At 52.3% G+C, this 19,869-nt stretch overlaps 7 protein-coding genes across 7 annotated transcripts; 4 read left to right on the top strand and 3 right to left on the bottom strand.

Moving 5' to 3' along the window:
• Nucleotides 1-1,908: 1,908 nt before the first annotated feature.
• ACO1O0_001555 (Six-hairpin glycosidase-like protein) lies at nucleotides 1,909-3,027 on the top strand (the record flags this gene model as incomplete). The annotated part of the gene is made up of 1 exon (XM_083191039.1): nucleotides 1,909-3,027. One exon carries the CDS (start codon nucleotides 1,909-1,911, stop codon nucleotides 3,025-3,027), a length of 1,119 nt encoding a protein of 372 aa, XP_083054898.1.
• A 624-nt stretch (nucleotides 3,028-3,651) lies between these two features.
• On the top strand, nucleotides 3,652-5,244 carry ACO1O0_001554 (major facilitator superfamily domain-containing protein; the record flags this gene model as incomplete). The annotated part of the gene is made up of 1 exon (XM_083191038.1): nucleotides 3,652-5,244. One exon carries the CDS (start codon nucleotides 3,652-3,654, stop codon nucleotides 5,242-5,244), a length of 1,593 nt encoding a protein of 530 aa, XP_083054897.1.
• A 1,530-nt stretch (nucleotides 5,245-6,774) lies between these two features.
• Nucleotides 6,775-8,083, top strand: ACO1O0_001553 (alpha-D-galactopyranosidase; the record flags this gene model as incomplete). Its single annotated transcript, XM_083191037.1, has 4 exons — nucleotides 6,775-6,792; nucleotides 6,854-7,504; nucleotides 7,577-7,714; nucleotides 7,772-8,083. 4 exons carry the CDS (start codon nucleotides 6,775-6,777, stop codon nucleotides 8,081-8,083), a joined length of 1,119 nt encoding a protein of 372 aa, XP_083054896.1.
• A 1,129-nt stretch (nucleotides 8,084-9,212) lies between these two features.
• On the bottom strand, nucleotides 9,213-10,394 carry ACO1O0_001552 (glycoside hydrolase superfamily; the record flags this gene model as incomplete). The annotated part of the gene is made up of 1 exon (XM_083191036.1): nucleotides 9,213-10,394. One exon carries the CDS (start codon nucleotides 10,392-10,394, stop codon nucleotides 9,213-9,215), a length of 1,182 nt encoding a protein of 393 aa, XP_083054895.1.
• Nucleotides 10,395-12,688: 2,294 nt separating this feature from the next.
• On the top strand, nucleotides 12,689-13,281 carry ACO1O0_001551 (SGNH/GDSL hydrolase family protein; the record flags this gene model as incomplete). Its single annotated transcript, XM_083191035.1, has 2 exons — nucleotides 12,689-12,946; nucleotides 13,021-13,281. 2 exons carry the CDS (start codon nucleotides 12,689-12,691, stop codon nucleotides 13,279-13,281), a joined length of 519 nt encoding a protein of 172 aa, XP_083054894.1.
• Nucleotides 13,282-13,708: 427 nt separating this feature from the next.
• On the bottom strand, nucleotides 13,709-14,391 carry ACO1O0_001550 (uncharacterized protein; the record flags this gene model as incomplete). Its single annotated transcript, XM_083191034.1, has 2 exons — nucleotides 13,709-14,194; nucleotides 14,329-14,391. 2 exons carry the CDS (start codon nucleotides 14,389-14,391, stop codon nucleotides 13,709-13,711), a joined length of 549 nt encoding a protein of 182 aa, XP_083054893.1.
• Nucleotides 14,392-16,355: 1,964 nt separating this feature from the next.
• Nucleotides 16,356-17,985, bottom strand: ACO1O0_001549 (major facilitator superfamily domain-containing protein; the record flags this gene model as incomplete). The annotated part of the gene is made up of 5 exons (XM_083191033.1): nucleotides 16,356-16,855; nucleotides 16,913-17,099; nucleotides 17,149-17,550; nucleotides 17,698-17,799; nucleotides 17,860-17,985. The coding sequence occupies 5 exons, from the start codon at nucleotides 17,983-17,985 to the stop codon at nucleotides 16,356-16,358; spliced, it is 1,317 nt and encodes a 438-aa protein (XP_083054892.1).
• Nucleotides 17,986-19,869: the final 1,884 nt, after the last annotated feature.

The following is a 19,869-nucleotide window of genomic DNA, read 5'->3' as shown; positions in this document are numbered from 1 at the left end:
TAGGTTCATATTAGTTCTCGGATATAAGAAAAATGATATTCTCCTATGCTGCGATAGCCGTTTATGATTTCATACCCTATATATATACACTTAATCAGAAACCCCCCGTCGTCTAATACAGAAGGAACTCAAAGGCTCTGTTTGAAATAACTCTGCTAGTGAAATGCTCTATTCCACAACCTCCTGTGTACACTCCAGGCACACCCAGTGGTTATCATTGGGGATCCCAATATCCATGCAGAGGGGACCATCACTGATGATAGCACAGTTTTCCTCGCAGGAGTCTTCGGAGCCGAAATAATCAATAGGGGAGCATTTGATTTGGGTTCTTTTTAAGATACCATCAGCTTGTGGTCAAGCAATAACTCTGTGGCCTTATAGACGACGAGATCAGTTTTGGACTTACTGCTGCGGGTTGGCAGGCGTGGTGGTCGAGCTCTTGGCCGCAGCGAAGGCCGCGAAAGCAACCAAAGAGACGATAGTAAACTGCATCTTGAAGATTGTTGGTTGTTGTTGCTGTTGGTGCTGCGTCTGTAGTTTGATTGGTAGAAGGTGCTACATGAGTGATTTGATAAAAACAGAAGAGCATCTACTGGTTCTTTTATACTCCATCTTTCTTCGTTGAAGCAAGGTCGCAATAACAAGATTGGAGGGCACTGATTCAGAAGGTCGCACCATATCGTTTATTCAAATTCAAAGGATCATCCTTCTGCTCTACGTCTCATCCTGCCATACTGTAAATGGGCAGGTTTACGAACAAACCCCATGCTAGAATTGTCTTCAAAAAAATTGTGTGGAAGGAATTCCAATGCAGGAAAGAAATTACAATTCCGGGAAAAGACGTTGGTGACCTGTAGGATATGGTTGCAAGTATCCGTAGACTGTCAGAGATCGTCCTCGGTGCATCCGAAGAGGGGAAAAAGCAACCATCCTTTTTGAGAATCGCATAACACAAGATCCCGTTGTAGGATGGGCATGCGTAAGATGGCAGTTCCTTCTGCGGCGTAGCAAGCGACGTTGCATAAAAATAGCTCCTTTCTCTCCGAAAGCTTGGGTCTAGCAGTGCTTTGCCGCAGGACACGGCATTCCGCTTCCATTCGGTGAGCTCTCTTTTTTTCCTCGCCATGGATCCGTTGAAGGTTCCTCCCTCCAATCTTGTGTTCACCAAGTCCTGGTTCAAATCTCAAGATTTAGTTCCACAAGCATCTATTAGCGCCTGTTGCAAGGTGCATGGGGAAAGCGCTTCCTGGAAAACTTGGGCGTTGTCCGGGTATTTCTTTATTATAGGTATTGAGGTCCAAGATCTGCTGGATTTTGTATGCTAACTAGGACCGACTATATCAAGGTTTGCAGTATCAAACGACAGATATCAGGACCCCATAGCCACCCGTACCTGTCTGTGACTCTTCTCAGGCCTGTGAGAACACGCCATCTTCATATTCTCAGCGCGTCACCCTGCCTGGGGTTTTTTGTCGTTAAGATTGGCCGACGGTGGAACAATGAAAGTGCAATGCCCGTATTCGCCTCGGGTTTAACATTCCCATTTCATCATATCACCCCCACTTCGGCGCCTCCAGCTCCTCCGAGGGTCATGGGGAACATAATATTTGGAGAAATACCCTTTGGCGCGTCCAATTGCCTCCTGTCGAGGGTTGGTCGACAACTGACTCCTCTCGTCGGTGGATGATACCCCGGGACCCAGAGCGCTCGCGGCAATTATCCCGCCAGTCGTGGCCCGCTTCCCAACGCGGGTCTGTTAAGAAGAGCCATTGTTGCCCCTAAATTCTAAGTGCCCAACCCCAAAACACCCACGGAGAAGTTATTATTACCCCTCAATCCAGGTCGAGTGTCAAATCACTGCCGGGGCCAATCAGACAGCAACCGGAAACCAGAAACCAGACGTTCAACATGCCGACTCACGTCGAGGGCATCGCCGTAGACCACATCCACAGCCAGGTCCAGCTACTCATCAATGAGCTCGTCAACATCAAGGACACGACGGGCGAGTTCCTTCTCAAGTTAGACGATGGACGCATCATCGACACCAAGGGGTGGAACGACTGGGAATGGACCCACGGGATTGGGCTCTACGGCATCTGGAAGTACTATGAGCTAACGGACGACGCCCGGTGGCTCAAAATCATCGAGGATTGGTTCCAAGCGCGGTTCAAGGAGGGGCACAAGGGCAAGAACATCAATACCATGGCCGTGTTCCTGACCCTGGCGTACGTGTACGAGAAGACGGGGAATCAGACCTACTTGCCATGGCTGGACAGCTGGGCCGAGTGGGCATACCATGACCTGCCTCGGACAAAACACGGCGGGTTCCAGCACATTACCTACCTCGAGGTCAACGAACAGCAGCTATGGGATGATACACTGATGATGACGGTGCTCCCACTGGCCAAGATCGGGCTGCTGCTCAATCGCCCTTACTACGTGGCCGAGGCCAAGCGCCAGTTCCTCCTGCACATCCAGTATCTCTTCGATGCCAAGTCAGGCCTCTTCTTCCACGGGTGGACGTTCAAGGACGGCGGGCATAACTTTGCCGACGCACGCTGGGGCCGGGGCAACAGCTGGGTCACCATTGTGATTCCTGAATTCATCGAGTTGCTGGACCTGAAGGGCGACGATCCGCTGAGAACACACCTGATCAGCACCCTCGTCAGCCAGAGCGAGGCGCTGGCGCCTTTGCAGATGCCAAGCGGGCTGTGGCGCACGCTGCTGGACGTGCCTGAGGAGGAAGGGTCGTATGTGGAGGCGAGTGCGACGGCTGGGTTTGCGTACGGGCTGCTCAAGGCGGAGAGACGCAGGTACATTGGAAAGGAGCACAGGGAAATGGCTGTCAAGGCGCTACGGGCGGTGCTGGACAACATCAGCGCTGAGGGCGAGCTGCTCAATACGTCGTTTGGGACGGGGATGGGCCACGACCTGCAGCACTACAAGGACATCCCACGGACCAGCATGCCGTACGGGCAGGCCATGGCCATGATGGCGCTGGTCGAGTTTCTGCGGGCGTTTGTGTGATTGCTGGTGAGCCCGGCCCTGTGGACGAAAAATGTGAAAATTGAAAACCTTGGAAGACTCTCAAGCTGCCTGACATGTATCCGTATCGTCGCTGGAAATTAGCACGGCTGTTGTTCAGAAATAGCTCCGTTGGCAGTGATGAGCCCACTGAAGCGGTGACCAGTAAGCACTGGCCACTGACCACTGACCACTGACCCAGTGGACTGGCGCCAGCGCAAATTGGCCCATGACGTCTTCGATTCGTCAATCCATGATGCGATCGCCCAGTGGGCCAAGTCTCCCCGCCGCATCAAGACATGCAATTCCGACTTCCAAAAGTGCGATTAATTCCCTCTTCTTCTTGATACTACCATTGACCGAGACGAGCCACGAGACAGCATGTGGAACGGACCCTCTCGTTAGCTGCACATACCAACTATGGGTGTGGCCCCATCGCCGACTGCCGCGTGTCTCGGATCGTTCCCCTCCCTCCGTCGAGCCCGCCGCCCGTATTAAGCTCTTCGCCCATTCACCAACCATCGCCAACCATCGCCAACCATCACCACACGCTCTTGGGCCCTCGTTGGAGGCTCTGGGAGGCACAACTCGTGACGCCAGAACCGTTGCGGCGCCCGCCTCTACATCATGTCGCGCCCAGACCATCGACTCCGCCATGCCAACTCGCGGACCACCTCCTCGGGCTCCTTCTACGCCGGCGAACCCCTCCCTACCCTCTCGAGTTTGCGCTCGCACTCCTCTCATCGATACCAAACGTTTCCCAGTCCCATACAGCCAGCCAAGACGACTCTAGAGCAACGGCCACCCTCCGACACTGAAAGCGTATCGGAAGACTCGGTCTCGGCGGACGGCGATGGGGAGGAGACCCCGCTGCCAGTCCGCCAGCTACTCCTCCTCGCCTTTCTCTCCCTGTCCGAGCAGACCGCCCTCAACTCCATATCTCCCTATCTCCCAAAGATGGTCGCATCCATGCCCAACATCCCACCCGAGGAGAGCGGCCTCTATGTCGGCACCCTCGCCAGTGCCTTTGCTCTCGCCCAGCTCTCGACAAACTTCCTCTGGGGCTACGCATCGGATATCGTGGGGCGCAAACCCGTCTTGCTTGCCGGCACTCTTGCCCTCATGGTCTGCTTCTGCTTCTTTGGCCTGTGCAAGCAGTATTGGCAGGTAGTTGTCGTCCATGTTGCTATGGGCATGCTCAACGGCAATGCCGCCTGCGTCCCCACCGTCCTCGGCGAGGTCACGGACCGAACGAATCAAAGCCGTGCCTTTATATATCTCCCTATCATCTACTCCCTGGGAAGCATCACGGGACCTGCCCTTGGCGGAATCCTCGTGGGAAAATTAGGCGATGAGTATCCCTACCTTGGTCCCAATATTCTCGGCGCTGCCATGCTCGCTGTCAGCTCCGTCGTCGTTGGGGTTTGGTTCGAAGAGACTCTGCATGAAGCAGATGCCCCTGCCTCATGGACACCTGAGTGGTTCCAGCGACTTACGGCATGGATCTCTTCGAGGCGTGACCAGTCTGCCATCAAGCCAGGCTTGTCTCGTTCGAATTCCTGGGCTGCGCGGTGGCCGCGAAGCCAAGCTCCCTCCACTCGGCCTCTGCTATCGCCATCCATCGCATCAGAAGACGAGGATGATGAGTCTGATGACGAAGGAGAACGCGACTCTTCACAGTCTCTTTCTCGCGAGCGGCCCCCTTGGCGTGATCTGATGAACAAGACAACCATCATCCTGCTCAGTACCTACCTTATTTTCCAGCTCAGCAACATCAGTTTCAACAGTCTATACCCCATCTTCGCGGCAGCCCACCCTCCCACAGGCCGAGGCCTTGGCCCGCAAATCATCGGCGTCAGTCAGAGTTTGGCTGGCGTCGCAACAATTGTCTTCCAGGCCTTCTTCTTCCAGCCACTCAAGGCAAGACTGGGCAATCTCGGAAGCTACCGGTTTGCGTTGCTGGGAATTGGGGTCAGTATGGCCCTGATGCCTTGGGTTGGATATCTGGACGACGGGCCCGCTTTTGGGATTGGCTCCGGCAAGGCCTGGGTTTACGCTGAGTTGGGTGTTGTGTTGGTGATCAAGAACATTTGTGCTGTCGGTGGTCTATCTAGCGTGATGCTCTTGGTATGTTTCCTACGGCTCTTCCACCCCATCCACATGCTTACTATGTCTAGATCAACAACTCTGCGCCTTCGAATGCCAGCCTCGGTACGCTGAATGGGGTAGCCCAAACGCTATCGGCTCTTGGCCGCAGTATTGGGCCCTTCGTTTCCGGTGCCTTATTCACTCTCTCTACCAACATACATCCCAAAGGCGAAGCCTTGGCTTGGACTCTCTTTGGTGGTCTCGCGCTCTTTGGAGGGGTTGGGTCCCTGTTTATTCAACGAGCTGGGCTTGAAAGCGCCGACTGGGTAGGCGAAGATCATGATGATAACGATGGTGAGGTAGCTGCATGAACAATCTCACTACGTTAAATGTATACATTTTATATACAGACAGAAGGTACATAGAACAGCATTTGCGGCTTATCTCAAGCTGGAAAAAAAAGTATCTAGAGACATTAAGGCTACACTGCCGTACTTATTACTTCTTTTTATTCTAACAATTATGCTTGGGACGTGATGGTTCTGTATCACCTACCGCAGGTTCCTCTGCAGGTATTCCAACGTCTGGCCGTAAAGTTTAGCCGAGTGTCTCATCGTGTCATTAGCTTGTATATGAGGGCGCCTAGGGATCCCCCAAGACTTGAGCCAGACAGGGTGCGTTTGGTGTCAGGATGGTACTGATTAACACCGCAAACCTAGTTAGAATGTTAGCATCAGCCCCTAGCTCGTGAGATGTGGCGATCAGAGATTTGCTCAGAGGATACGACATGGCGGTGTCAGTGCCTTCAGCGGAAACATGGGTGATGTTAAAGGCGGTTGAAGGGCATTAACAGTACCCCTGCTTGCAGCTCGATAATCCCGGCAATGTCTACTCCCAGTTGCGTTTCTGGCCTTGCTGCGCTGGGTCCTCTCTTTGACGTCGCCACTCCTGGCCAAGCTTTATCCGTCTAGTCTTATCATCGGTACAGGCAGTCAGGATTTTGAGGAAATGGCCCGGTGTGTGTTTATGATGGGAATTCGAGTGTCCAGAAGCATTTTGCGGGGGTGTGAGAGAAATGGCATCTCCTCAGCACATCACTCCGCCGGCAACGCAGTTCCGAGGCGATATAGGCTCTGCATTACTGTAGATTGCACTATGGCGCACGAATTCTTCACGTCGTGAGCTCGGGAAAGACCCCTACTAGACCTGCGAGTGCTAGTAAATTCCACTGCTCGCAGGAAGAGCGCCTTGTTTCCTCATCGGCATCACTCGTGGTTTCGGGGTTTGTTTATTGAGGCATCCTGCCAGACAAGGAAGGTATTAGTGCGCTTCGACAGGGATGCTCTTGATGTTACCCGGCCGATCTGTGGGGTTGAAGACATTGAACCTCCTCTCAAGCATCCCTTCCCCGCCCAAACTGCGTCATACTCTTGAAGGATATATATACTAGGATCTACACAGCGGCTTCAACGCTGGATTTTCTACCCGCTAGGCGCTCCAACCTGCATCTTCTACGATCCCATCAGTCCCATCCAAGGATTTGTTCGCAATATGCATATGTCAAAATTCTTCAAGGCTATCAGTCTCGGGCACTTGGTTATCTTGGGTAGGGCTGCCGCTCTCGAGCGTCGTTGGGACGATGGCCAGGGATTAACGCCGCACATGGGGTGGAGCAGCTGGGTACGTGCCTTCATACACCGTGACATCAGAGTACGACCATTCTAACGTGATAGCACCTTAGAATGTTGCTAAATGTGATGCTGCGTCGGAGCGATATGCCCTTGACACTGCCAACAAGTTCATCGAGCTGGGTCTCAAGGATCTTGGATACGAATACATTAACATTGACGACTGCTGGTCTACCAAGGAGCGAGATGAGTCAGGCAACCTCGTTCCAGACCCCGACAAATGGCCTAATGGTATTCGCGCCGTGTCCGACCAGATTCACAGCTTAGGCTTAAAGTTCGGTCTTTACGGATGCGCGGGTGAAAAGACATGCGCAAGCTACCCCGGATCCCAGGGGCACGAGGTCCAGGATGCCCAGCTACTGGCGTTTTGGGATATTGATTTCTGGAAGCACGATAACTGCTTCACCCCATGCCACGTTAAGCCACCCCCCCAGACATGTCTGGATGTAAGCGTGGACACAAGGCCGCGGTATGCCACTATGCGTGACGCCTTGCAGAGCGTAGCAGATACCAAGCCCATCCTGTTCAACATCTGCCAGTGGGGTAGAAACGAGGTCTGGACTTGGGGTGGCGACTACGGCCACTCCTGGCGCATTGAAGGCGACAACTGGGGTGACTGGTTGTCTGTTCTAAGGATTGGGGCTCGCGCGGGTGATATTTCTGGGTACTCTGGGCCTGGTGGTTTCAACGATCTTGACATGTTGGTGGGTCGACCCGTCTTTTCTGAAAACACATTACATTTCAAGATGGAGCACACGTGCTGACTATTGATTTAGTTTGTTGGTAACGGTGTACTCACAGAGGCGCAAGAACGCCTCCACTTTGGTCTCTGGGCCATAGCCAAGTCGCCCCTTGTGATCGGTACCGATCTCAGCACCATTTCAGAGAGCTCGCTGAACATCCTAAAGAACAAGGTACTACATATGTTGACATGGCACTACATGTGGCACAAAGATGGCTAACAGCCCTAGGATATTATCGACATCAACCAGGACGAACTTGGTATCGCCGCCGGCTACTTCCAGCCCCCCAACGCCCTTGCTCCTGTTCCTGGAGTCCTCTACCCTTACTGGTCCGGTAAGCTCAGTGATGGCTTTGTGGTCGCCTTTGTGGCCGGTATCTATGGAGGCACGTTCTCCGTCAAGTTTGTCGACGTCCCGGGTCTCGACTCCGGCTCGTATAACTGGAAGGAGCTTTACTCCGGAGAGGAGGGCCATGGAGATGGTCTCACCTTTCATGTGGCTCTGTGGGATATTGCCATCTTCAAGGTCACACCCGCTTAAGCATCAACGGAGGATACGGGAATGCTGTCATAGACTATACATGCTCCCATAGGTCTATAGTATGCCCCAATACATGTCGTTTCAGAAGACTGTGTGTGCTTGCGCCTAGGTAGAATAGATGGTATAATTGAGTGTATGCCAAGGCTATGTCACGAGCAACTCCCTACCTCTCACGCTATCTGAAAGGATTACACGCGACAGCACGCATGGAAGCATGGAAGCATGGGCTCCGACATTGTAGAATGTCGCAGTATCAGGATGAGTCCACAGTCATCCACAATTTAAACATTCGGCCTGCTCCTATGTCCGTGTCAATAGACTTTGTCTCGACTGCTCTTCCCGAATTAACCCAGTCATATACCTAGTCCTGAGGCGCAGGCCACTTATCAAGTATGGCCTTGGATCCGGTCAGCGTCAAATTAAGCGTTGCCTGAGCCGGCTCATCGAGTATCACGGTGTATGTGCCCGGGTATAGCACAAGATTCCCGTCTTCATCTCTCCGCGCAATATTGTCCAACGTCCATGGGAGCTTGGCCGTAGCATTCGTGCCTGGATGAATATCCCGCAGACGTTCGTAAGCGGCGAGTGTTTTAATTGGGTACGGTTCCGGCCCAGTTTCACTCTTGATGAATACAAGAGAAACGAAGTCGGAAGCCCGGTTGCCGGTGTTGGAGACACTGATACTTAGTGGGGGCATTGGGCAAGTATCCTTATACTCGGTGTCGCAATTGGCAACAAGTTCTTGGATGGAGAGCTCCCTCAGGTAGTTACCAAAGCGAGCTTTGAAGGATGTATAATGAAGACCGAAACCAAAAGGGATGATTGGCGTGGGATACCACCGATACGTTCGTCCCGGAGACGAGTGCGTGGGCCGGAGGCTCATCTCCGTCATAGGTATCTCGTCCGTATAATTAGTAGGATACTGCGTAACAGAAAGTCGCCCAGCTGGGCTGCTGCGACCGCCGATGAGTTCCATCACGGCAGTTCCACCATCCTGACCGGGCCAGCTAGCCCACATGATGGCCCCGATATTATCGTTGGTGAGCAATGGAGTGTCATCAAGCTGATCGCCCATCTGGACGACGACAAGTGGTTTCCCCAACTCGGAGAGACGCTCGAGGAGAGTCAGCTAGGCAGACGGCCAATCAAGATTATAGCGATCCTTTGTTTCCCCAGCTGAAGACGTATCCACGCCACCGAAATAGAGAATATAGTCCGATTTCTCAGCAGCAGCCACTGCGTCTTCCGTCCACGTATCCGTTCCGGAGTTGTCTTCAAGTACTGGCCCCGTCGCTGTGTGCACAGTCAAGCCAAGTTGCTGGGCTGCATGAGCTGGCGAATGGAGAAAAGCTGCCCGACCGCTGTAGCCACCCTGCAACTTGGTCACATTGCCGGCCCAGAATCCTATGAGCGCAACGCTGTCTTCTGCAGAAAAGTCCAGCGGAAGGATGCCATCATTCTTGAGAAGCACTGTGCCCTCGACCGCAGCCTGGAGTGCGAGCGACTGAGCCTCGGGTGTGTTGACATCATTCCATCCCAGAGACGCCCATTCGGACTTGTCGCCATCAAAGAAGCCGGTACGCACGAGACCTTCGAAGAGACGATGCAATGCTCGGTCGACAGTCTCCTCAGTTAGGAGCCCTTGATCCCACGCGCCGGGGATATCGGAGCTTGATTCATATTCGCAGCTCGTATCCATGCCAGCCTGGAAGCATGCGGCGGTTCCCTCAGCGTTCGTCTCAGTGTAGTGATGGTTGGCCGATACATCTAGTACGGCTTCGCAGTCGCTGGTGATGTAGTTGTTGCTCGCGGTCCAATTCCAATGGTCACGCAGGATTGTTTGCATGAGATACTCGTTCGCACACGAGGGGATCCCATTAACGGCATTATAGGCGCACATGACTGAGCCCGCCTTGGAATCTCGGGTGCACTCCTGGAAGGGTCGGAGATAATATTCTGCAAGATCCTGGAGAGAGATCTGGGCGTCAAAGTCGTGTCGCGTATGGCCATTCCAGTCTTCAAAATCGTTCCCAGCATAATGCTTACAGGTGGCGACAACGCGGCGTTCCGTACCGTTTCCTTCCATACCACGGACCATTGACCGAGCATAGCGGCTAACACGAAGGGCGTCCTCGCCAGGAGTCTCCGAGCCGCGGCCCCATCGTGGATCCTTGAATGTGTTGACGTTTGGAGTCCAATAGTCGACGCCAGCATAGCCCCCATTCGCCCACGCCCTAGCTTCTGTACCAATGATGGCTCCAATACGCTCGATGAGGTCGTCGTCAAACGCTGAGGCCATAAGAACGGGCATGGGAAATGAAGTCGCGGTATCAAAAGGGGGCGAGTCGGCGAAGTCAATTCCTGGCGCGTACGCGACGCCATGAAGGGCTTCGTTCCACCAGTTATATGCCGGGAGCCCGATACGTGGTGCACCTTGTGATTTACTAGATAGAGTAAGTAAGCCTTTATCGGTGGGTGACATTGGCTGGGACTGACCTGACGAGGTTGTCCAGCTTCTCGTCAGTGTTCATGGCCGAGACGAGGGCTGATGCCCGCTCAGCAGGCGGAGCTGTGGTATTACAGATACCATTAGAGGCCAGGGGACCACTGGAGCAATCAGGTAAAGTTCGCACACCCGATACTAGAGTGGCATGGACTAAGGCCACGCTGACAGAAGTAGTAAGCTTCGACATTGTTAATTTGTGGCATATCAATGAAACAAGGGGTCAACAACAGTCGATAGCAGAAACGCCCGTGGCCTTTTCTAGCTGGATCCTCTTGCCGGGAGTTGAGCACCACCGTGGTTGCTAGTGATCATTGACAAGGGGGGTTTGTTGATCAGCGATTTGTCAACTCCACACTATTCTCGTCTGGGGGATCACGGAGAGCACACTGTGGGGTAGACTTCCTCTACCACCCGATGAACGAAAAGCAACCCAACCGTTCTTCCCAATTCGACCCCTCCCGGCTGTGGCCCGGCTGTGGCCCGGCTTCATGTTTAGGGTCATCGTACCCGCCTTTTTGACACTTTGTATACTACTCCGTACATGGCAGGATATCCGGTGTCTTTATCCGGGATCCATGCGGGGGCCGTAAGGCCGCGAGAGGCGCTGCACTGCGTTCTGGGCAAGATCGCGTCTCGCAGACGGATGACCCACAACTCTCCTCCCTAGCAGGGGATGCCACCAAGCATGTTTATACTTCATGCGCACCTATGAGACGTAAACGATCTAGCCATAAAATTGGATATTTACTCCCCAGATTGATGTAATCGACAGTGAAGTGCCTAGTGACAAGGTAAGAGGGGCCGATCAATACCCAAGTGTGTCCCGCTCAATCCTTCGCCCTTCTCTCCCTTCGGACAGTAGGATGGCCCAACTTATCTATACTCTTATGGTGCCTCGAAACCTAATAAGATGTTAAACCATTGGAAAGTCCATACTTAGAGTTAATACGCCTGCAAGATGACTACGCTTCGGCCTTGGCAGAGACACGGACGTGACCTCCCGAACTTTCCAATCCTAGATCCGACGACACAGGCACTTCGACCGCTTCCCTATGTTTCACCCACATTACCTTAGTTAGACTAGTCACCCAGTTGTAGTCAAAATGCTCCCTTATTCTGAAGAGGATAGTATAGCCCTCTCGGGCTAGAATTTAGCAATACATATTGTCAGATGCCTCCGTTACCCCTGAAGGGAGTATTTCACCAAATTATGAGTGCCCAGAAATTGAGCTGTAGGATGAAACTATTTGCTCGCTAACCATCGATCCAGTGCACGTCTATACGGTAACTAAATGTCAGCGCCCGATCAGGGACAGATGGGAAGGGAGTAGCATTGTAAATCTCTAAGAGAGTCTTTCACGAGTATATGATTCGCGCTACTCGCTCACAATCATAAGCCAACCCCGCAGGGTACCCGGGAGTTACATTGCATCCCCACTCATTCCCATAGGTGCTCTTAAACCCCACACCCCACTTGACTATCTTCATTCTTGCCGCAATGTACTGGGTAAATAGAGGATAAAGTCGTCGGTCCAATTTGTTCTGGGTTTCGAAACATGTCTTAGTCATGTAAGCTCGTTGTACGCTCCGAATGGTGCGCCTGGAAGGTGGAGCTGCGGCCCACGGGACCTACTACTATCTCCAGCTCTCCCGGATCTCTGATAAATAATAGAGAGACAGAAACATTCCTATTTGCTCCTAGAAACAGCCTGAATACGTCCAGGGCATGTGATGGGGCATGAGAGGAATGATTCAAAAGGACCGTAGCGCGGCCCTCAGGGATACTCATGCACGATCATCTGGTTACTCCCTAGGATTCTATACCAGAACTCAGAAGCTGAGCCCGTTATCATAATGAAACTCTCCAGTTTCCCGGTCCTCGCTGGTCTTGCGGCCAGTGCGGCTTCACAGGCGGTCAGAGTCAGTGAGTAACCACCTCACGGCAACCCCTCACGTTCACAGCAGTAGGTTGATTTTAGCGGGGGATCGAAATAGTGCTGCTCGGTGACTCCATTACGGAGATATCGTGCTGGAGACCCCTTGTGTGGGACCAAATCATATCAACCGGGTTGGCAGGCAGTGTCGACTTTGTCGGTACCATGAGCACCCTCCAAGATAAGTGCTCAAGGCCGTCAGGTTTTGATCCAAACCATGAAGGCCACTCGGGCTGGCAGGCGTATGATATTGCAAGGAACAACATTGTGGACTGGGTTCGGAACACCAACCCCGATATCGTTCAGTTCATGCTCGGCACCAACGACGTCAACATTGGCAAGCGGGACGTCGAGAGCATCATCGGCTCGTACACAATCATGCTCGATGCCATGCGTGCCGCGAATCCCAGGGTCAAGGTCATCGTAAGTCATGCTCTCTACTTACCATGTAACTATTCTTCATTTTTCTGGCCAAACGCCGACGCACATGTTCCTAGGTGGATAAGTTGATTCCAACCAGCTGGAGCGACCCGACCATTGAGGCCCTTAACAACGCCATCCCAGGCTGGGTACAGCAGCGAACAACGGTGGATTCTCCCATTGTCATTGCCGACTGCTCACGGGCCGGCGGCTTTTCCAACTTTATGCTAGAGAGCGACGGTGTCCATCCTAACAGCCAGGGTGATCAGTTCCTAGCAGGGAAGATCGGCCCCAAGTTGATACAGTTCATCAACGACGTTCGAGGTGGCATCAAATAACTAGCCGGCGATAACAACCTTGAGATCAGCTAAGGCAAACTCTCCCCAACAGACTGATGAAAATGGCGCACGTCTATAAACACAATATGGATGTCGGAACTGAGTGGGCCAATTTTCTGTTTGCAGGTACTTGCAACTGTGGTACTCACACTGCCAGGTTGAGAGTTGCGAGACTCGTAACATGAAGCGTTACACTTGCGTATAGCTTTACATTGCAGTGATACTTTTATAAGAGCGATCGAAATTCTTAAATGACACAATAAATCCGCCTCGTCTTTGTACGCCATATGACCCACCGCGACTCCGCTTCGACTTATCAAAGCCATCTAAATCCCATGTCCTAGACGCCTAGTTATCCCGACAAACAGACATCCTCCAGCATTGCAAACCAACATTGCCTACGACAAAGAACGCATGAGTCTCAGGCTCAGTACCAAGTTGGTTCGGATTTCCAGTGCCGCAGCATATTCTGAACCGCTGCCTTCCACTCCTGTTCAAAGCATCCTGCCAACTGAGCCACATCGTTGGCGGTGGGCTCCGCGGCTCCCCACATCTCTGGCTTCGATGCTTCGGTTGTCGCATAGCTACCGATGAGGCCATCCTCCCGGATCTTAATGAGGCACAACCAGGCCAGGTTCCAGCTGCGGTTGCTCTCGGGGTCGGCTCTAACACGACTGAGGGCGTCTGAAATAATGTCACCACTGAAAGGGTAGCTTCTGGTCAACCCGCGGAGTTCAGTGAGAAATTGGTGGCTCGTCACATAATGTGCCCAGGCAGCAGTCATAGGTTGCTGGAATGCCTGAGCGTCGACTTCGTTGTCGCAGGAAGCGGCTATGCGTTCAATGCGGCAGAGTTCTGTCAGCGTATTGACCCGGTGGTTGAGCAGCGACTGGATTATTTCTTGGACAGATTTCTATAAGGTTAGCTTGTGGCCATAAGCAAAGGAGGACTGGGATTTTGGACTGGGCCCTGCGTGCCTAAGACGGAGCAAAGAAAGCCATAGGATGATCGGGAACATAATAGTGGTATGGAGGATGAATATCTTACCTGAACCCTTGCTGGCCTATCAGAACCCATTGACTCGGATCTTCGTGAAGAACTGGACGACATTTTCGCGGATGCACGGACTCTGTTGATATCGTAGTATTTTGAAAACTTTGAATGAATGTCGAGAGTTCTTGTGTTGGCTAAGCAGACAACTGAACATCGCGGGTTCTCGTTGAGATATAGTCGGGACTTCACCCTCGTCGCTTCCTTCGTAGATCCAAGGCCAATAAGTCTACCATCTGGGCCCCGATACAAAGTGGGACAGATGATCAAGGCCACACTGGGAGTGTTTTCAACCTGCCATCGACCGTCATCCAAGTCTCTGCAAAGTCAGTGTAACCTGTGTGAGCTTATAGCCGCAACCCATTAGTCCGGGTTCGCCAACACCTAGAAGACGAGGAGAGCTTCTAAGACAAAGTCCAAAATAGGACCAAAAGAAGGATGCCACCAGATCAGGGAAGCGTCAATCACACGTTTTCAACTCATAAATACGGGCAGTTGTCGCCAAGCCAGGATAGCAACGGGCAACTCTCCTAAAGCACAGGCCGACCGTGAGATGAGCCTCAACCCACCAACTAATACCCCAGGGCCTTGTGACCTCCTCTGGCTAATGCCAAGCAATGGCCTCGGTATCCTCGCGCATTATTATCACCGAGAAATACATTGCCATGTACAGGCAAGATGTTCCAAAAATAGAGTAGGAAGCGAAGTCCGGAAACCGATGATCTGCAGCAAGGAGTAGGCCCCATGGAGGCCACTAGTCCCCGGAGAAGGTGAGAAGGAACACGACCACAATACTAGTCTTGGCTAAACACCATCCCCCCCCCCAACCCACCAAGGCCACAATGCGCCACTAACTGTTATAAGATACAAATAAGGATGCACCGAGCCAGGGCCGGGATAGACTAGACCCACGTGAGAAACCTGCGGTAGCTAGCCACGAAGGACGTGCAGCGGCAGGCAAGGACCCCCCAGTGATTGTCGGACTTTGCAGGGAGCCGAGAGCGGGAGCGTTGGCCCGTTAGTCAGATTTTAGTTTTGTCGTCCCAACGGGTTACCATAATCCCAGATGCCAAGAAAATGAGCCCTTCTTTGCGGTAAGCCCATCCCGGTGCTTCGGGTCTCGTTGAGGGCTGAGGCCCGATGATACGTGGGAAACAGTGCGGATGCGTACGGATGGCCTAGGGTTAGTTGATGAGCATCGAGAGGTCATGGTAATCCAGGACTAGAAAGATATAGTAGTATAGTAAACCCATTGATCAGTGGTCTCAATAGCTTCTGAGCCGTAAGAGAGATCAGAAGAGGCCATTACAGGCCATGGTTACAGACTCGCGGCCGATTCAGTCAGAGGAGCCCGTGTCTTGTCTTGGGATACGAATCTGAAGCTTGCCTAGGATCAGGTCTGAGACGGCAGTCCGGAAGATTGAGCCGCATAGGGTAAGGGGCGGCACAGCCTCCGTTTTGCCGCGCGCTTAGCGCTTATTGGGTGAAATGGCTCTATTTTCGAAGCAGAGGCCAGGAATCCATGCAGGTCGCAGCGTGGTGCATTGTGGTGGAAATTGAAGGATCGTTGGGGGATGGAGAAGGCGCAAGGCTGAATTCAATCGATGATGGCTGGGATCTGCTAGGGTATGATGTGAGATCAGCCACAGTCCCGCCACACCCCAGGCCAACTCCAGCGCCACCAAGGCTGATTCGGCTTCCACCAGGTCACAACTCTCCTCTATCCCGACCGGCCATCAAGTGGTGTTCTCCAGGACCGCACAATCCCGGCGGGTACGTGCAAGATGAGCATTTCATTCCAATTTCACTGATATCTACGGCTAACCCGCAAGCTGCATGACTACAAGCTGGAAAAGCTCAACTTTGTGGGCGCCGTTGTCAATGTAGGCTAACGAGGATGCGTAAGCATCAGTACACATTAAGATGCCCAAGATAAGCGGATATGGGGTCTGATAAATTGTTCCTTACAAGCGTCTTAGAACAATATCTAACACATGATTTCATCAAATTGTTATCGAGACTTCCTATTCCGCCTTCTTGATCCGCGGGAAGCTGAGCCACACAAGCGTGACCACGGCAATGAGGGCCAAGATGATGGGCTGCAGAACAGACACGCCCTTGTGCGATGCGATGGCTCCAATTATAAATGGAAACACGGTGCCTCCGGTGCCGCCCATGGCCATGGCAAATCCAATAGCACTAACGTGAATGCGCTTGGGGAGCAGCTTGGCCGTGACCATGACAGCACCAGGAAATAATGGGCCCAGGAAGAACCCGAGGAACGCCACGGCAACAGCTGACACGATAAATTGGGGCACCAGCCAGAAGAGGAGCTGGAGGCCGATGGAGAGGGCCAGGTATACCAGGACGCATAGCCTCTCGCCGAAGCGCTCCGTCACGAACCCCAGCGACGCTCGGCCTACTGCCATGCCTGTCCAGAAGCCCGTACCACTGACTCCTGACGCGTAGGCAGAGGCCTTGCGGACGCGTAGCATAAATGTGACGACCCATCCACCAAGACCGACTGAAATGATGGTTAGCCAGCCGACAAGACCTTCCATTGAGAAGGGAGATCACCTACCCTCAACACCCATGTAGGCAAAGAAGAAGAGGGCGCACAGCCAAGTGACCTTGGACTTGAGGGCTTCCCGAGTGCCAGCTCCTTCCGTCGAGCCAGACTCGTTTCTGTGCTCCTCTTGATAGACGGCGCCCGTCTTGTGCCAGAAAGCGATGGTGAGGCCAGCCCATTCGACAGTGGACAAGCCAATCTGCGTCTAATTAGCACAGGTGACCTTGCCCATAAGGGCCTGCACTTACCATGATATAGTAAAACGTGTACCAGGGAAGCCCAGCCTTGACAACCATGGATGTGGCAATTAGGGGCGCCAGCAGAGCACCGACAGAGTAGAAGGAGTGCAGGAACCCCTGGATGGCATTGGCCTTGTCCATGACGCCGACCCAAGCACAGAAGCAGGCGTCCGTGAGGCCGTTGCCGAAGCCGCTAATCATGTTGATGACGACGAGAACGGGCCAGGGCGGGTGGACGGCCAGGACGACGTAGGTGATGATGTGGCACAGAGGCGCCATGATTGCGACACCGCGTTGGCCGAGTTTCATGTGGATGCGGGCGTTTGTAAAGGCAGCGACGGAGTAGCCAGCGAAGGGGGTCAAGAAGATGAGGGAGACGACGGTGTAGCTGAGGTCATAGTATTCTTCCAGCTAGTGAACGGGTCAGTTCGACGATTGAGGGTCAATTTGATGCTCGAATTCGTACATATGGAATCAGAGCCTGCCGAGAGTCGTCAGTTCAATATCATGGTTTGCCGTAACTGTCTTTACGACAGTGGGGGATACGAGAAGCCATACGCCAACGGCGGCATCATTCATGCCGGCAATGATAAAGGACAAAAAGGCAAATCCGAGCCTGTTCATGTTTCCCCGAGGCCTGTTCCATCTCTCGACCTCCTTCTGCGCGTGTGGTGGCGGGTCGCCGGAGTCAGCTGTCTCGGTGGCCGCTGAGTCCCCCACATTGTCGCCGTGTCCGTTGTCTTCGGTGGCTGTCGTCTTGGGGTCGAAATGCGCATGGTGGTTTCCTCGAAGTCGGCCAAGCTCAATTGACGACGCCTCTTGCGAGACGGTTGCCGTCTGTGACATTGTGCGTATCCGAGTGCAATGGGGCCCTGATATGCGAGGGCGAAGGATGAAGAGGTCGCCAGCTTTTGAGGGCGTGGGGGGTTTATTTCATTTGAGTTTTTGCGATACGGATACGGGAGGCCGATCGGCAACTTGGCAACTTTGCATGCTGACCATGATCCATGGACCATTCGTGACCATTGCTGGGGCTCCAACTCCGCAACGGAAGTGGGGATCGCGGAGAACCGGTGGGACAAAGTTGAGGACCGGGGGCGAACCGGGGAGATCCCGCCGGCGTCGGGCCGACGAGCTTCACCCTGATGTTCATCATTCATCCAAGTGAGCTCCAGCCGTATGGGCCCCGTGATCTGTGATTATCGCCATGGCAAACAGCGAGAGGTCCGGCGATTAGATGCCACCCTCTGCTCCCTTGCCATGTCTGCCACTAAGGATGTAGCCACTTGACCTCAATGGTCCATCATGGTCGAATAATCAACCACACATTGTTTTACGCAAACTATCTTGTTTTATTGTATTTCTCCTCACTGTTGCGGACACTAAAAACCGCGATGCTTGCTGCTGGATCCAGCGCCCAGGGCAAGGATTTCTAGGCTTATTATGTATGTTCTGGGGAGATGGGGGCATCCATCAAGTATTTGTTGTTTGCACTATCAAGTTCATGGATTAATCCTTTGTTGCGATGCCGTGCTTGTTGCAAACTCACAAACAACGTCGAGTGCAAACCTCATCCGATATACTACAGCCTACAAAAAGGTTTGAAAGGGATACAGCCAAATAGTCTCTTGTTTGCTAATTAATAGGGGCAGTCAATGTTTATAATTGGCAAACATTTTTGTGTTTGGAAAGTCGCCTGGTCACGAGATTGCAAACCTTCCAGAAAGGTCGCATATTCACCACAAGATAGCAGGAGTCATGTCTCCCTGTTACTACACAAGAATGGCTTTGCACAGGGGCACTTGGAATAGAATATATATTTCCAGTCTATTCCACTTAGAAAATCGGGTTATATAAAAACAAGTTAAGAAACTATTCTAAAATCACCTCAATCGACCTTTCTATATATTCATTACTTTACTATGGATAACCCATCTGGAAGCAAAACAGCCGACAATGACCAGCTGCTGAGTTGCAAATGTCTTTGGTGTGATAAAAACCCAAAGAACCCAAAGATGAACTTCTGCTCGGATATTTGTAAGGTGCAAGCTGGGAACTACCCACCGCAACTGATCATGATCCCAAAGGGACATGTTACATATAAAAGCGGTACGCAATTATTGGTCCATACTTCAATTGGCATTTCATTCATAATACTAAAATCATTAATCAAAATATCTAGTACAATCGTCTCTCGAAAATAGCTTAAAGACACGGGCAAAGGAATACATAATCCGAAATATATATATGGTCACCTGGACTGCCCAATCACGGGAGGAATACGAGGCATACCGGCGAGTATTTAGAATTCATGAGATAAATCATAGTTTCTGACCAGAGTTCTACAGGCAAGGGCTTGAAGTCAAGGGGAACTTTACAACTGAAAATAAAGCGGCCGGAAATGAAGTCAAGCGATTTCGAGGCGCTGACCGTGCCTGTAACCTCGGAGAAAATAAGGACGACGAAGAGCCAGAGCTATGCACTAAAATTGAATGCAAGCTCTGTCAGGCGCTTCTTCATGGGTTCGGCCCCTATCTACATCTCAAGCGTACAGAGGGCTAGTGAGTGTTCTGAACTGCTAAACCTTAGGGGTTATGTAGATTTACTGACGACATCAAAATATAGTCATGGGACGCGCCTTGGACCTGGCCTCTACTCTACGTATAACGTCATTATATTCTGACTTTGCGTAGAGCCTTGAAATACGCCAAAACAACGAACGGTATTGAA

The sequence above is a fragment of the Amphichorda felina genome (genome assembly GCF_050947745.1).
Source record: "Amphichorda felina strain 45539 chromosome Unknown scaffold_1, whole genome shotgun sequence".
Lineage (NCBI taxonomy): Eukaryota > Fungi > Ascomycota > Sordariomycetes > Hypocreales > Bionectriaceae > Amphichorda > Amphichorda felina.
This window is presented reverse-complemented; position numbering and strand designations above follow the sequence as displayed.